The sequence below is a fragment of the Selaginella moellendorffii genome, unplaced genomic scaffold (assembly GCF_000143415.4).
Source record: "Selaginella moellendorffii unplaced genomic scaffold, v1.0 SELMOscaffold_45, whole genome shotgun sequence".
Classification (NCBI taxonomy): Eukaryota; Viridiplantae; Streptophyta; class Lycopodiopsida; order Selaginellales; family Selaginellaceae; genus Selaginella; species Selaginella moellendorffii.
Window position 1 is genome coordinate 887,936 of NW_003314306.1, and position 14,763 is coordinate 902,698.

General features: G+C 50.1%; 4 protein-coding genes across 8 annotated transcripts; 3 read left to right on the forward strand and 1 right to left on the reverse strand.

Moving 5' to 3' along the window:
- Positions 1–1,388: 1,388 nt before the first annotated feature.
- On the forward strand, positions 1,389–5,406 carry LOC9655894 (probable trehalose-phosphate phosphatase C). 2 transcript variants are annotated; one of them, XM_024685486.1, is made up of 13 exons: positions 1,391–1,917; positions 2,228–2,281; positions 2,643–3,242; positions 3,349–3,489; positions 3,546–3,617; positions 3,755–3,877; positions 3,968–4,024; positions 4,170–4,271; positions 4,343–4,420; positions 4,478–4,547; positions 4,626–4,693; positions 4,816–4,908; positions 4,972–5,406. In XM_024685486.1, the coding sequence occupies exons 3-13, from the start codon at positions 2,865–2,867 to the stop codon at positions 5,044–5,046; spliced, it is 1,257 nt and encodes a 418-aa protein (XP_024541254.1). In that variant the 5' UTR covers positions 1,391–1,917; positions 2,228–2,281; positions 2,643–2,864; the 3' UTR covers positions 5,047–5,406. The 2 variants fall into 2 exon arrangements, with proteins under 2 accessions (XP_024541253.1, XP_024541254.1); XM_024685485.1 differs by having other exon boundaries at positions 1,389–1,917; positions 4,478–4,693.
- On the reverse strand, positions 5,008–6,494 carry LOC9655895. Its single transcript, XM_002980676.2, has 3 exons — positions 6,185–6,494; positions 5,882–5,995; positions 5,008–5,768 (listed from the first exon to the last, which is right to left on the reverse strand). The coding sequence occupies exons 1-3, from the start codon at positions 6,488–6,490 to the stop codon at positions 5,616–5,618; spliced, it is 573 nt and encodes a 190-aa protein (XP_002980722.1). The 5' UTR covers positions 6,491–6,494; the 3' UTR covers positions 5,008–5,615.
- Positions 6,495–8,151: 1,657 nt separating this feature from the next.
- Positions 8,152–11,691, forward strand: LOC9656569 (probable cation transporter HKT9). Its single transcript, XM_024685522.1, has 3 exons — positions 8,152–10,123; positions 10,239–10,517; positions 10,687–11,691. The coding sequence occupies exons 1-3, from the start codon at positions 8,613–8,615 to the stop codon at positions 11,135–11,137; spliced, it is 2,241 nt and encodes a 746-aa protein (XP_024541290.1). The 5' UTR covers positions 8,152–8,612; the 3' UTR covers positions 11,138–11,691.
- A 982-nt stretch (positions 11,692–12,673) lies between these two features.
- LOC9655896 (tRNA wybutosine-synthesizing protein 2/3/4) lies at positions 12,674–14,449 on the forward strand. 4 transcript variants are annotated; one of them, XM_024685658.1, is made up of 8 exons: positions 12,674–13,065; positions 13,116–13,245; positions 13,302–13,537; positions 13,616–13,751; positions 13,801–13,877; positions 13,930–14,036; positions 14,084–14,196; positions 14,248–14,449. In XM_024685658.1, exons 1-7 carry the CDS (start codon positions 12,698–12,700, stop codon positions 14,191–14,193), a joined length of 1,164 nt encoding a protein of 387 aa, XP_024541426.1. In that variant the 5' UTR covers positions 12,674–12,697; the 3' UTR covers positions 14,194–14,196; positions 14,248–14,449. The 4 variants fall into 4 exon arrangements, with proteins under 4 accessions (XP_024541426.1, XP_024541427.1, XP_002980586.2 ...); XM_024685659.1 differs by having other exon boundaries at positions 14,290–14,449; XM_002980540.2 differs by having other exon boundaries at positions 14,084–14,283.
- The last annotated feature ends 314 nt before the right edge of the window (positions 14,450–14,763 follow it).

Consider the following 14,763-nt stretch of genomic DNA (forward strand, 5'->3'; position numbering starts at 1 on the left):
CCTGACTGACTGACGCACCGGCCTTGAGGGGCGTGCCCGTCAGGTGGGCTGAAACGTGTCCCCCGGGCCGGGGTAGGTCCGGACTCCGAATAGCAGGTCCGGCAGGAGAATATCCTCACGGTTGCATGATTGGGGTCGGGGATATTCCAGTTCTCCTGTGACACTCAAAATTCTGTGTTGCTCTTCTTTTTTTTTTGTGAGGAAGGAGTTGTGCGTGTGTGGCGTGGGGGTAAAAACAAAACGAGCGACTCGCCACCTGCTAGATCGACACTCGTCCTCGTCAAAGCGAGGGCGTTTTTTTCTTTTTTTCCTGGGATTGTATGGTTGCCATTTGGTTTCCGTGGGGCATTTGGAGAGAATGAACCTTAAAAAGCCGAGGGTATAGAAATCCGATTTCCCAGAAAGAAAGAAAGAAAGCTTGTGCCAAAGGTGGCGGAGGTGGGGCCTTTACCCTAATAGATCGAGGAGAGTGCAAGCTTTCAACCCATCCCCAATAATGCACGTAGCTTGTGTGGGCTCGCAAGCAACACTGAATGGATATATCATTGTCTCGGCAATTGTTGTGTGGCCTACAAAGTCGAGGACTTTGGGGGGTGCATGAGTGCTTGGAAAATCTTGGCACCCTAACGTCCCCATCGCATGCATTATTGATAGAGTGAGCCCTCCCGGCTTTATGGACGATTTTAGCCCTAATTTCTCCATCTTAACTTGAGTGGTCCGTCCAACCCCCAGGCCCCGCGATCAATCGTTGCTTGTCTCGTTCCTCTCTTGGATCAATCCTTGTCGTCACTGCCACGAGATCTCTCGAAATCTCTCTAGTCATTGAATGGTGGCGAGGAAAAGGAGCAACGAGAAACTATATTATTGTCACTCGAAATCTTTGGGAATGTGGACGAGGCCCATTCAGACTTTAAAGGCATGAGAGAATTGAAATGCTTGCCTTTTTTCTTTTGCAGAAGAATACGCTTTGTGGAGATACATGAATAAAGCCCAGTCCATACAAAATGTGCCAGTGATAACTACGCGATCGTCACTAGGGTGACAAGCAACCTCAGCACGCAAAAGGCCACTGTGTCTAGGGCCTTGTATCTCACGAAAAAGAATAGAAAACATTATAGCAGAAATCCCCAACGAAAAAGGAAAAGCAAAGAGAGGACGCGTAAGTGCACGGAGAAAAAAAGGAGGAAAAGCGCTAAATCATTAAAAAAAATTTGAGTATGGATCGTATGGTTCGTGAAATTCGACACCCGGCCAAAATTCAAACGCAAGAATATGCCAGAACTATTCTCCCCGTGGCAACCGTTGGATGTGTCACATCCCACGGTGCCTTGCCCGCCACGTTGCAGGCCCTCGTTATTTTAAGTCGGTTGTGTGTGTGGGTGTGCGTGTAAGACCCTGTCCTTGGAGTGGTCAGTGTAAAGCCAACACGAGAGGTCCGTTGTTCCGGAACGGGGGTGGAAGAGAGGAAGTTCTCCACTGTGGCGGCTTGAGAGGCTTCAAAGCGGGTGAAAATAGGCTAGAAAATTCGCAATCTACTGTGGCTTTGAGTGGAAGAAGCGCTCCTCTAGGGTTTCTTTTCCTTATTTTTCTTTTCGGCTGCCCGTTGTTCTTCGTGCCAGGCGCCGTTTGCGAGGCGATCGAGCCCTGCCGGACGAAGTATTGCATCATCGCAACAGCAAACCGCTCCAGGCATCGCCGATCGAGTGAAAAAGAAGCATCGCGAGGGCGTAATATCTGTCTCGTCCTCTTCTGCCCTGTTGCCGTGTGATTCTCGGTGGGAGCGGCTCAGTGGGGGAAATTTTCCTTTTCTCCAGTGCCTCGATCCCAGTGCCGCCGCTTGCTCTATAAATCCGAGGGCCGATCCCTTCTCTGGGCATTGCCGGTGCTGATCGATCGCCGCCGCCTCATGCAGCAGAGGTAAGGCGATTTCCCTCCCTTGCCTTTTCTTTGTTCTTGCGGGTCAATCAATGTGTGCGTGGAGCTGACCTGCATTTGTGGCATTCGATTGATTCCCTGCTGCTTGCGCCGTGAATTTTGGGGGCTGCGCTGCGTGTGTCGACTCCTCCCTTCTCTGGCATTTCGAGCGCGTCGATAGATCCAATGGAATGTATCTTGTTCTTACTTTTCTTCCATAATCTCCGGGGGGCTGTGTGTGGTCGCCTACTGCGATTCGATTGTTTCTTTCGTCTCTCCTTCTAACCGGATGCCTGGAAAATTCTTTGTGTAGGCCGACGGAGTGCAAGGACCCCGCGAGCTTGTGAAATTGTGTCGCCAAGAAAAGGTCTACGCTCTCTCCCTCCTCTATTCTCTGTGTAGTTGTCAAGGGATCACTGTTCTATCACTTTTCTGTTCCTGATATATTGCAATGCTGTGAGTGAGTGAGCTCTCTGCAAATTCCTGCGTCGGGTCGTGCGCGTGGTCATGGCTTTTGTTTGTGGATTGAAACCTTTTTTTTTCTTGGCGGGAGAGCAAAGGTGCGAGCATAATTAGCTAGCGCATTAATGTTTGCAAAAGAGTCGCTTCTTTGGCGATGTGTTCGAGAGCGAGAGAGACACAGAGAGAGAGAGAGAGAGAGGAGGGGGGAGGAAGCTCCATTTTTACAATGTTATAGCTATTGACTTTGGGTTGATCGATTTTTGCAGCACAGCGGCAGCAGCTGGAACTTGGCTAAGGCGGGGCAGGCAGGCCGAATTTGACTAAAACTCTTTTTTTACTCGGCGCTTCGTATCGCTCCTCCCCGTATCTCGAGTTTTCACGTGCTGCATCAAAGGGGGCTCGTGGAAAGAGCCGTTCTAGAAACTTTGGTGATCCTTTTGGCTTGCAACTTGCAAGGCTTTGGACCAACCAGAGAGGATCTCATCCTGATGGCCGTCAGCTCCAAGCGCAGCAACGCAATGCTCGCGGATCCCGGTGCGGCCTTCACCTCCAAGTTCTCGGACATGCCAGACTCGTCGCTCTCGCTACTGGGTTCCAGCTCCAGCCTCTTCCCGTATTGCAGCAGCTCGGCTCCCTTCGCGGCCACGCAGCAGAGAATTGGTGCATGCCGGTACGAGAACGGGAGGATCAGCAGCTGGATCGAAGCGATGCGTGCGTCCTCGCCTTCTCGAGGCGCGCCGGTCAAGGACGAGCAGAGCAACAACGTCAATAGCAGCAGCAGCAGCAGCAGCAGCAGCAGCAGCAACATCAGCAGCAGCAATCACTTGAAGCACGTCACCGCCGAGAGCCCCTACGCCGAGTGGCTGGTTAGTAGACTAACGAGTTCAAGTCTTTGCGTCTTTTTCCATATTTCTTGTGTTTATGGGGGGATACATACACAGTGCATTGACATTGAATTTGTTTGTATTCCAGGAAGGCCATCCCTCCGCCCTGGACTCTTTTGGCAACATGATGGAGGGAGCGAAAAAGAAAAAGGTTGCTATTTTCTTGGATTACGACGGTACACTGTCTCCAATCGTTGAGAATCCGGAGCAGGCGTTCATGTCGGACGAGGTGAATATTTTTTGGTGGTGTTGGGAGACTGACTTTGCTCCCTACTTGATACGCAGATGCGAGCGGCTGTGAAGCAGGTTGCGCTGCGCTTTCCAACTGCAATAATAAGCGGAAGGGGAAGAGACAAGGTAGCTTTTGCTCTTGCTTGGCGTGGTGGTGTGTTCTTCCCCCTTGATTTTTCCCCCTTGTTTCTTTTGTTTTCTTTTTTCTTTTTTTTTTCTTCTTTTTTTTTCCTCACTGATTTTCGGGACACAAATACGTGCAGGTTAAAAATTTTGTGCAACTCTCTGAGCTCTATTATGCAGGTAGTCATGGCATGGACATTATGGGTCCAGCCGATGCCTGCGATGGAGTCACAGTTGAGGGAACGCGAGGCAAAGATGAGAATGTTTGTACCTCCATGCTCTTCACTATTTTGTTCTCGCTTCGACTTTGCTCTCGGGTGTGTAATGTGGCTTTTCTTTTGTCCGTGTTACAGGGGAATGATGTCGTTTTGTTTCAACCCGCGGCCGAGTTCCTGCCGATGATGAACGAGGTATACTCCCTGCTTCCAAACTTGACTCCTGTGCTGTTTTGCGTTGCCACGACTTTTATGTACTGAGCTCATAAGTACTGTGCCAAAAAAAAAAACCTTTGAATGTTCGGACTCGACTGATGAACTGTTTGTTCGCCTGTCTCAGGTGTTTGGCCTCTTGTTGGAGAGGACACAAGCAATTCAAGGGGCAAGCGTGGAGAACAACACCTTCTGCATCACAATTCACTTCCGGAGAGTCGAAGAAAAGGTACCATATTTTTAATTTAATTTAATTTTCCTGTTTGGGGTTTCGAGTGTTGACCGTGCCTGTGGAAGCAGAGCTGGCACCTGTTGGCAGAGAAAGTGCAGGATGTCTTGAAAGACTACCCAAAGCTGCGGCTGACTCAGGGCCGTAAGGTATGTGGCTTTGCCGTCGTTGACCCGTCGCCTCATTGTACGCTCGCTGTGATGCAGGTGCTAGAGGTTCGGCCTTGCGTAGAGTGGGACAAGGGCAAGGCGGTCGAATATCTGCTTCGCTTGTTAGGTACTCCATTTTGTTTGCAAGGCGGAGATTTTTGTACTGACCGGAGGCTAATCTCTGCTTGTGCCTCCCGGCTCACAGGACTCGAGGACTCTGATTCTTTACCAATATACGTTGGCGATGATACGACTGATGAAGACGCGTTTAATGTGAGCTTTCCTTCTTTCTCTCCCTCCACCACAAGTTTTTTGCGTCAAACCTTGTGAAGTTCCTTCCCAAGAGCTGTGTAAGGACTAACGTCGCTCTCTTTGTCTGTTTGGCGCGTGTGAAGGTTTTTAAGAACCGTAAGATTGGATGTGGTGTGCTAGTCACCCGCGGGCCAAAGGCTACGAGCGCGTCGTATTCGCTTCGTGATCCACCCGAGGTAAGACTTTCTGGTGAAAGTGAAGAGTCCTCCTGACTCTGGCGGTGTTATTTTTCTTCGCAGGTGATGAAGTTCCTCCATGCTCTGGTTAATTGGAGCTCATCTCTATCTACTGCTACTACTTCTACGACCCAGTAACGAGGCGGGGAGAGGAGCTCCAGTGTCTCTTGCTCGCGCGAGCGCCGCATCAAAGTCGTCGTAGCATCGCATCGAATCGGATCGATGATGATCTCTCTCCTTACGGATCGTTCCAGGTACTGCTCTTAAGAACCGGTTTAGTGTCACCACCATAACGCGACGAGACGAAACAAGCTGTACAGTGAGTAATTGTCAAGCCAGCAGCGGAGAAAGGATTCTTTTCCTTCTTGTTCGACGAGTGAGGAGATTTTATGGGCCGAGAAATCGAAGATGGTCCCATTTTCAGAGATGAAAAAAAAAAAGAAGAAAAGAACTGCTGCTTAAATTTGTCTTGGAATTAATGCAATCGTTGAGAATGAAGATGAGGCTGTCTTAAACTTGTTATATCAAAATATTGTTGGTTTGTTCTACCATATATGCAATATGACTAATCTTGTGTTTATAATTATAAATTTCTAATTGATCAATTGGATTAATAACGCTATTAGTTTTTATACAATGCCAATCGTTTGACAAGGTTTGTGATTGTCCACGAGAAAAAGCAAAGGAACTTTGTGTGGTTTCTCGAGTTATATGTAACAAGCCAGCCTCTCTTTCACTCTCTTGACCACGCCCTTGGGCTCGTACTCTTCCGGAAGCTCGCCAATGACGATCATGTTTTGGACGCGATCCACGATCTCAGCGAGCCTTCGCTTCTTGTCCTCCTCGATCTCGGCCTTCACCTATGGAAGAAGAAGAAGAAGACGCGATCAAATCAAAGAAAAACCAGACCAATCTTGTGACCTTCTAGTATCGTCGTTGTAGTTCTTAAAATCTAACGGGAGTATAAGCTTACCCGTTCGGCTCTGGTAAGAGCGTCGGCGATGGCTTTCTCCGTTTGCTCGTGCGCGTGTGATCTAATCTTGTGCGAGTCCTGGCGCGCCCTGGCGAGAAGCTTGTCCGCGCGGACCTAGAAGATCGATCGATCCATCGTTAGAACTTAAAACTCCACGTAAATTTTACAAAAATGGTGAGGTAGCAAGAACAAGAAACCACGGCCATGGCGGAATCCAAGATCCAGCAAGAAAGCGAGCAGAATTCCACAAATATCGCGCGCGCGCGCGCGCTAGCGGCGAAAGAATCGAAAGCCTCGGCCTACCTCGGCGGCGTGGACGACGTGATCCGCGCGCTGCTCCTCGCGCTTGCGACCCTCGAGGGCGCGCTGCTCCTCCTGCATCCGCTGCCGCTCCGCCTTGTCCTGCATCCTCTGCGCCCTGGCCTCGACCTTCCTGGTGGCGGCATCCAGATACGCTTGCGCCTCCGCCTCCACGCGGCCCCGGTGCGCCTCCGCGATGGCCTCGGCCCTCTGATTCACCGCCTTGGTGAGCGATGCCGCCGCCGGGCTAGCGCTGCCGCCATTCTGGAGGATGAGCTGCCCGCCCGGGGGCGCGGCCGTGGGAGCCATCGCCAGGATCTTCTTGTTCCCCCCCAAGGGTTTAAAGAAACGGATATTCTTTAATATCCGACCGCCAAAATCTTTCAAATCAAACCTAAGGTTTTAAAGAATATGGTTTGCTAAGCATAGGGTTGTTAGAAACAAATGGATAATTGAGAAATCTTTGATAGAATTGACCCCCGAACAGCACTAGATTTGGTCGACTTTGAAAAAATGCGCAAAAAAAAAGGCCCACGTTGACATCTTTCGGAGAGAAATCGCTACCTTCTTTCAGGCACAAAGTCGTTATGTCAAACATAATTAAAGCCTTTGGATCGTATCAGAGCTCTCGCTTGTCAAAGTCTCAACTCCCAGTTGAGCTCCGGGAAAAAGAGAGCCATTCCAGATACCAATTTCTCTCCATACCCGTATGAAATCCCTGGACCAAGTGGAATTCTTCATCTCCACTGGAGAATCATTTACAAAACCCAAGATGGTACGCCCACAGTTTGATTCCACACCGAAAGAAAAAGGTGCTCATCAAAAGAACTTGGCTGGTTTTTGACATATTCGCTGTAATCTCCTTGTCCTGGATGGAGAACACACCGCTGTGAATCTGGAATCTGGATCAATCTGGGTTTCCAAAACAATCATTGACATATTCCGATCTTCGGTTCTCCTTTTGATCCAGAAGAAGATCAGAACTTCCAGTCCCGCGACTCAAACTTTGGTGGTGGTGATTGAGCTCTGGTGGTGGTGATTGATGTTGTATGCCTCTCGAAAAGATTGCAAGACAAATGATAGAGCTTGCTTGCTCGCTCGTTTGATTCTATTCGCAACACTTCCTTTTTCTCCTCGCGCAAGTTGTTTCATAGCTGGTGAACATTAAATTGTGAAGAAAACATGCCGGCCAGACAGAGCGAAAGCTAAAAAGCCACATTGTTCTTCCCCCGTGCAAATCTTCCAATCCCAACAAATTGGTGTCGCAAGATCGCCAAAGAAACGATCACGATCGATGAAGCGGGTTATACCACCATCTTACGGCGGCATCTTTTCCGTGCCCTGCCTGCCACTGGGGGCTTCGATATCGTACTCGTGATCTCGCGCGTACGGGAAAGAACTCCACCCATATGCAACCGCGATCAATCAGTTCTGGAACACTTCCATAAAACTTAAGCTTGAGTTTAGCTATGGAGATGGATTATCTCGAAGTTTTCTCACGCCACGAAAGCTTCCAGGTTTCCAGAGAGGTAATTTCTCCCGACAACTGGGAACCTGCCCGGAAGCCTTTTGATCGTGTCTTGGCTTGTTTTTATCAGAGCAAACTTTGATAACTCGCTCGCTCACGCTCGCGACACACACTGATCCACGAATAAACAAGTCGTTTCTTTAAACAAGTCTTCTTTCTCTCTCGGGCCCTCTTTGCGGCCCAACAGCCGCTACAACGATCCAGCAACCATATACATATCTCGAGATTATTCTTTATATTCCCTCGAGGAATAATCTTCCCGGCTCCCTGACGAAACAACCAGTGACGCGTTGTTTACAACTGCCTGTGACGCTTGGGCCATTTGCCTCGATCGTTTTCTATGGTTTTGGCTTTTGTTGGTATACGAGTTGATCGACGTATCGATCGCCCAAATGCGAAGATCATCCATTCCTTCCATCCAGATAGAGATGGCGGCTTTGAAAAACCCAAGTCAATTAGCCGAAACCCAGGACGTGGAGTTAACATCACGTAGGATCTTTGGGACCTTTTGGAAACATTGGTTTTGGCGTGGTTTTCTTCTTCGCTCCAAAGTCAGAGTCTGTGCCAAGATATTCGTACGGATGGCGCGTGTGTACGGATAACTGTTATTCCCCTGCGTTGGATCCGGCCAGCCGACGGTCCAGATGCGTCGCCCCGGGCTTGAAAAGCTCTCCCGGTTTGGCTGGAGCGCTGGCATTGATAGAGCTTTGATCGAATCGAGCAATCGCTCCTCTTTTATCTTTTTCTCAATTTTTTTTTTCTTCTCCCGATCGAGTCGCCGCGGATCATTTTCCCTGACCAGTTCGCTCGCTCCGCCCCGGGAAAATGTGACCAACAGGAGGAAGAAGAAGAAGAGATTGATTAGGTCTGTAGCGCCGCGATCGCCGATCGATCGACTAGGAAATGTCCCAAGAGGATGAAGCCCAATGTGACAGTTTGAAACGATCGCCGCCACGGCCACCACCACCACCGCTAGCGCCACTGCCAGAGAATTCCTCCAGCGCCACCACCACCACCACCGCGCACGGCTACCCAATTGACCAATTCCTCCAGCAGCACGAGATTGTCCGATCGAGCGCCACCACTCCCCTGCGATTGCTACTCTCGCGACTCCGGTGGGGGATCATCAGGCCACCATTCCCCGCCAGCGCCTTCTCGATCGATGGCGATGAGGAGGAGAGGATCAAGAGGAGTAGTAGCAAGGAGAGAGGAAGATCATACGTGCTGCTGCCGCGGTGGATTTCCAGCCGCCTCACCTTCTACCGCCTCCACCTCGCGTACTTCGTCACCATCGCCTGGGTCGCATCGATCTGCCTGTGGCTTTTCCCCAAGAGCGATCGCGCCGGGGCGGACAAGCTGGACTTCATCGACTGCGTCTACAATGCCGTGTCCTCGGTGTGTACCACGGGCCTCATCAGCGTCCGGATGACCAGCTTCTCGCTGCCGGACAACATCCTCATCATGATCCTCTTCACGCTGGGCAGCCCGATCTTCACGTCGGTGCTGCCACTCTACATCCGCCTCTTCCAGTTCCGCAAGAACATCGTGGAGATCGAGCACCACCTCGGGCAGCCCGAGGTGGCGGCGGCAGCGGAGCCGGAGTCCGAGGGCGAGCCCGAAGCCAAGTCCGAGATCGAGTCCGTGGTGTCCGAGATGGAGGCCGAGGTGGTGCCCGAGGTGGTCGGGCACCGGATCATCACGCGGCGGCGCTCCGCCAAGAACATCCACGCCGCCAACGCCGTGACCAAGCTCCGTGACGCGCTGGCCACCATGCGGCTGGAGCACGACGCGCTCGTCTCGCTCAATTGGGTCGTCTCGATCTACTTCGTGGTGTGGACGATCCTGGGCTTCCTGGTGCTCGAGATCCTGCTCCAGTGCTCCGCTAAGGACATGGCGGTGCTGGAGCAAAGGTCTGTCAACCATCTCTTCTTCTCGCTCTTCGCATCAATCTCCACCTTCACGAACTCGGGGATATTGCCGCTCGACGATAGTATAGCCGCGTTCCGGGAGAACAACGGGATCCTTCTCTGGCTCTCGATCTTGATCCTGGTCGGGAACACCCTCTTCGCGCCCTGCCTCCGCACCACCATCTGGTGCCTCAAATCGCTCAGCGCCACCCCGGCCAGGAGAGCGATCTACGACTATCTTCTCAAGAATCCTCGGCGCTGCTTCACTCATCTCTTCCCCAGGAATCAAACCATCTGGCTCGTCGTCACCGTCATGGGATTCAATGCCTTCGAGAGCGCCTTCTTCTACATTCTCAGCTGGCGGTCGCAAGCGCTCGATGGCTTGACCACGCCGCAGAAGCTCGTCAACGGGATCTTCCAGTCCATCACAACGCGCAGCGCCGGCGAGAACGTCGTCTCCATCTCCGCGCTCTCGCCATCCATGCTAGTCCTTTACATTGCCATGATGTGAGTGGAACTCTCTCCATTTCCCCTTCGTTTTGTTCCTTGCAGCAAATGCCCAAGGGTGGCATTTTGTTTTGTCTTTTGGGTCTTTTTTAACGCGACGCTTTTGGCTTTGCAGGTACATTGCGGTGTATCCCGTCTATCTCTCTCGCCAAAACTCGCAAGCCCAAGACGAGAGCGTGGAGAAAACTAGCAAAAAGATCCAAGACCACGGCAAAAAAAAGAAGAAGAAGAAGAAAGGTGATTTCTCCATAGCCAGCCAGTCCAAGCGGCTGATAGCTACCGACACGGCCTATCTCTTCATCTCGATCTTCGTGCTGTGCATCATCGAGAACCGAAAGATCAACGATGATCCACTCAACTTTTCCATCTTCAACATCATCTTCGAGGTCATAAGGTGGGTTTTTTTTTTTTAAAACTTTTTGGCAAACAAAGTTCGTGACTTCCTCTCTCACGGGAATTGGGAGCTCCACGGGCTTTGTTTCTAGTGGCCACGCCTATTGAAAGCTCTGGTTCTCTATCTAACTCCTTTATCCTTTGTTTTTTCTCTTTTTTTCTCTGTGCAGTGCTTATGGCAACGTCGGTTTGTCACTGGGCTACAGTTGCTCCCTGTTGCGAAAGCTGACTTCGTTTAGCTCCGACACATCGTGTGAAGATGTGCCTTACAGTTTCTCTGGCACCTGGAGCGTCCCGGGCAAGCTCCTCATGATCGTCATCATGTTTCTTGGCAGGCACCGTGGGCTACCCGATAACATGGACTCTGCCTTGCAAATCCCAAAGAGTTTCTTCACCACCACCAAGCGCGACCAAAACTATCAGCACCACCACGAAAATGGTATCAGCTTGGACCATCAACCCGTGGAGATCCACCCCGAGTACGTGGTGGAGATTCCGGCAGCCATGGATTTCTCGGTCGTGGAGATTGATGGCGATCAAGCTCGTCAGCAATGCTCTTGCGGGCCGGATCATCCCGACCGGTTGGAGCTTCAAAAGCTGGACCGGTTTCCAGTCGTGTGAGGACTGCGATGCGCCTCAATAATGGACACGACCGGCTGTTTGTGGATTTGAGGAGGTGAGGAGGACTCTACCAAGGGAGAAAGATGGCGACCAGGAAGGAAAGAAAGAAAAAAACAATTTTGCTTCGAAAGGATCGATGCTGTTCTTCCGGGACGCTTTCCTCGACTCCACAGCCCGTTGACGGCGACTTCCAACACTTGCAAGAAACTCTGCAGTGATAAGAAAGCCGGGACAAGTTGACGACTTTGAAGAGATGGTCAGTCGTAATAGTTTCTCTCGCTCACTTATATAAGCAAACGAGAGAGAGAGAGAGAGAGAGAGAGAGAGAGCGAGATAGATACAATTTGGGACAAGGGATCGAGAAAACTTCCTTCTTTTTTGGGCGCTTCTGGCCTGGCCTGCGTCTCTCGACAAAGACGTGTGCGTAACATGGCAGCAGGGCCCTTCCTTCTATCTTTTCGGTGGCTCCAGTGGGATGGAGACGATGACTCGAAAGTGGACGAGTCACGACATTGTCAAAATGTCTTGACAACGAAAAAAAGGACTTTTTTATAGATTTTTTACGTTTCTGGTTGCTACTGCTGCTCTACTGCTGCTACTGCTGCCGGAATCACTAGAAATGCGTTTTGTGGTCTCGAAAACTCAAGAAATCTTGGTGCCAGGAGAGTTATAGCCAGGTTGAGCGAGTACGGGAGAGACACCGAGGAACGTCCTAATCTATCGGGGGTCCCTTTGTTGACCACCGTCCAGAGCCGAAAAATCTCTAGTAGACATTGAAAAAAATAAAAAAATTCGTGAAGAAGCTTCACACACAGAGACCACCTTCCATTTGGCTTGGAGCCTGGAAGTAGGACGTAGACACGAAAGGAAGAAGGTTGAGAGTGGAGCAGCGAAACGAGAACACGCAAATGCGAAGGAAGAAACAAACATATATCAGCGTGTACGGGCCGCACGAATTTCTTATGCTTGCCAAATGGATGGATTGGAAACAAGCACTATTTACACGCGGCTCTCCGCGCTACCTGAAAGTTCCTCCACAAAAAGGGAGAAAATTATAAAGCAGTAATTCAACTCCAACTTTGCCTCCAATGGCGGCTGTGCGTGGAAGTCAGTGCTCCAGGCTTTACGCAAGAGCAAACACCACGAACTCAACGTGTTTGAAGCACAAAATGATCGAATCGTTTTGTGCACGAGAGAAGAGTAAGAGCTATATGGGAGCCTCAAGAGTTTAGACTTGAACGCCCAAGCCAAGGCTTTTGATCTTTCCGTTCTTCCACTGCTCACAAAGACAGTTGCAAAAAAAGTAGATCACATTTAAATTTTATTAAATAGAACTTTCCTTCTTTTATCTGCAAAAAGTCAAATTAAAAACAAAAATAGCAGTTTGACTGAAACCAGGTGCAAAACCAACATTGGAATCATCTTCCCAGATGGATTTTAGCTTGGGAGGGCTGCTTGTAAATACGTTTCCCAAAGGTTGGTTTCTTCGCCACCTTTCGCAAGTTTGACATAGAGCAGTAGCGAGGGCGCGAAGAACCCTAGGTAAGTTTTTTGGTTTTCATGGAGCCGGGGCAAGAGTGGGCTCTAGAGGTCGAGTGTCGCGCGGCCAAGGATGGCAAGGACGCGCTCAAGCGTCTGGGATGGCTGGATTCAGGGCGCCGGAGCCAGCTGACCTGCGATGGGTCCAAGGTAGCGTTTCCAGTGACAATGCAGGGCGCCCAGGCGCTACTCTCGATTTTTGGAGGAGAGAGAGGCCAAGATCAGTGCGAGCAGCTTGTTGGTTCTCCCGGAGCAAGCCTTGTTTCGTTGGAGCTGCCGGGAAATCGAAGAAGTAGCATCGCTCCCCAGCAAAGATTGAGGAAAGAGGTGTTGCTGTTGCTCCAGGAGCGGGGCCTTGACGAGGCGCTTGTGGAAGAGCTTCCAACGAAGTAAGTCATTGTTCTCGTGATAAAGTGCTAGTTCTCAGGAGACTTTCCAGGTGGGAAAGAATCGGTGATCTCGTAATTCTTCCGGGGAGCTCACTGCGGAGCGAGCTCTGGAAATCTCTAGGATCTCCGCTGTGGAAAATCATAGCAGAGTGCCTTGGTGTAACCAAAGTAGCACGTCAAGTAAGTAGAGATTGCTTTCTCTTCAATTATTCTATAGATAAAATAGATGTTTCCAGGGCCCGGTTGCCTCGACTGGAACGAGAGACAGTGGAGTGGAAATGCTGCTGGGCGAGGATGGCTGGGTTGAGCACCGAGAAAACGCTATTCTCTATTGCTTCGATGCCACCAAGTGCATGTTTTCTTCTGGAAACGTGACTGAGCGCTCGAGAATGGGAGAACTTAACTGTGAGAACGATGTGATTGTGGATCTCTTTGCCGGTATTGGCTACTTTGTGTTGCCATTCCTCGTGAGGTAGTTTTTATCTTTTGATCGAGCAGCTTTTCTCTTACGCTGACAAATGTTTCTCTCCTTCCTTTTGGTTTTCACAAGGGCCCGAGCGAAGCACGTCTATGCATGCGAATGGAATCCACACGCTCTCTACGCTTTGCGCCGGAACTTGCGTGCCAGTGCTGTCGAGAAACGGTGTACCGTCATTGAAGGTGACAATCGGCTCACTGCTCCTCGGGTAAATGCGTTAAGCTTGGAGAAAAGATTTACAAGGCTTTATTTGGCAGGAAGTTGCTGATAGAGTGTGCTTGGGACTTCTCCCCTCGAGCGAAGGAAGCTGGGCTGTGGCAGTGAGAGCTCTAAAGTAACCGTGATTTCTTTCATTTGCGTACAAGTTTCCTCACTTCTTCTTTCAGGTCAGGCGGTGGAATTCTTCACGTTCACGAAAACATCAAGGACGTCGAAGAGGAGGACTGGATTGAGTACCTCACTAAGTCCCTCCAGACACTTGCAAATGCACAGGGTTCGTGATCGCTCTTCTTTTACTTATTTGGATCACGTTGATGATAGGAAGAAGCTGGGAGATCCGTGTGAACCACATCGAGCACGTCAAGTGGTATGCTCCACACGTACGTCACATTGTAGCAGACGTATGGTGCAGTTCATTCAAAGAAACGTGACAGGTATAGAAGCTCTCCAACTCTTTTTGCTCCTTCAAAGAACCTTTTTCGTAGGAAAAACTAATATAATATTGGTTTAATGCAATCCAATGGTAGCTGAGGCTTCGTCATTGAAATCAGCTTTAAAGGTGAAGATTTTCAACAATGCTTTTGATAGTTTGGGAGTTCCACAATGAAGAAATCTTGATGGTGATTCACAGACCGCTGGGGTATTCCCGCGGAAATAGTAATACCTAAGGCTCTCACTGTTGTCTCTTCTCTCTCTCACAGTAATTTCATTAGTGATATATTTATATTTAGTGATCATTATCAAATTATAATAATTATACAAAAGGAGTGGACGATCTTCCACAGTGGAGCCGTTGACTAAGGCGAGATGGTCGTTGACCCGCGTGAAATTGGCGGTGACAGGAGCCACTGCTGGATTGGCGGATCCTCCCTCCACTGCGTCTCAGTTTGGAGACTCCAATCTATTTCCCTCCAGCAGCGTCAATCCCAGAGGCTCCCTGCCGCCAACCAGGGACGTGCCAAAAAGGGTGGGATTGGCAATGACGGGCGCCACTGCTGGAT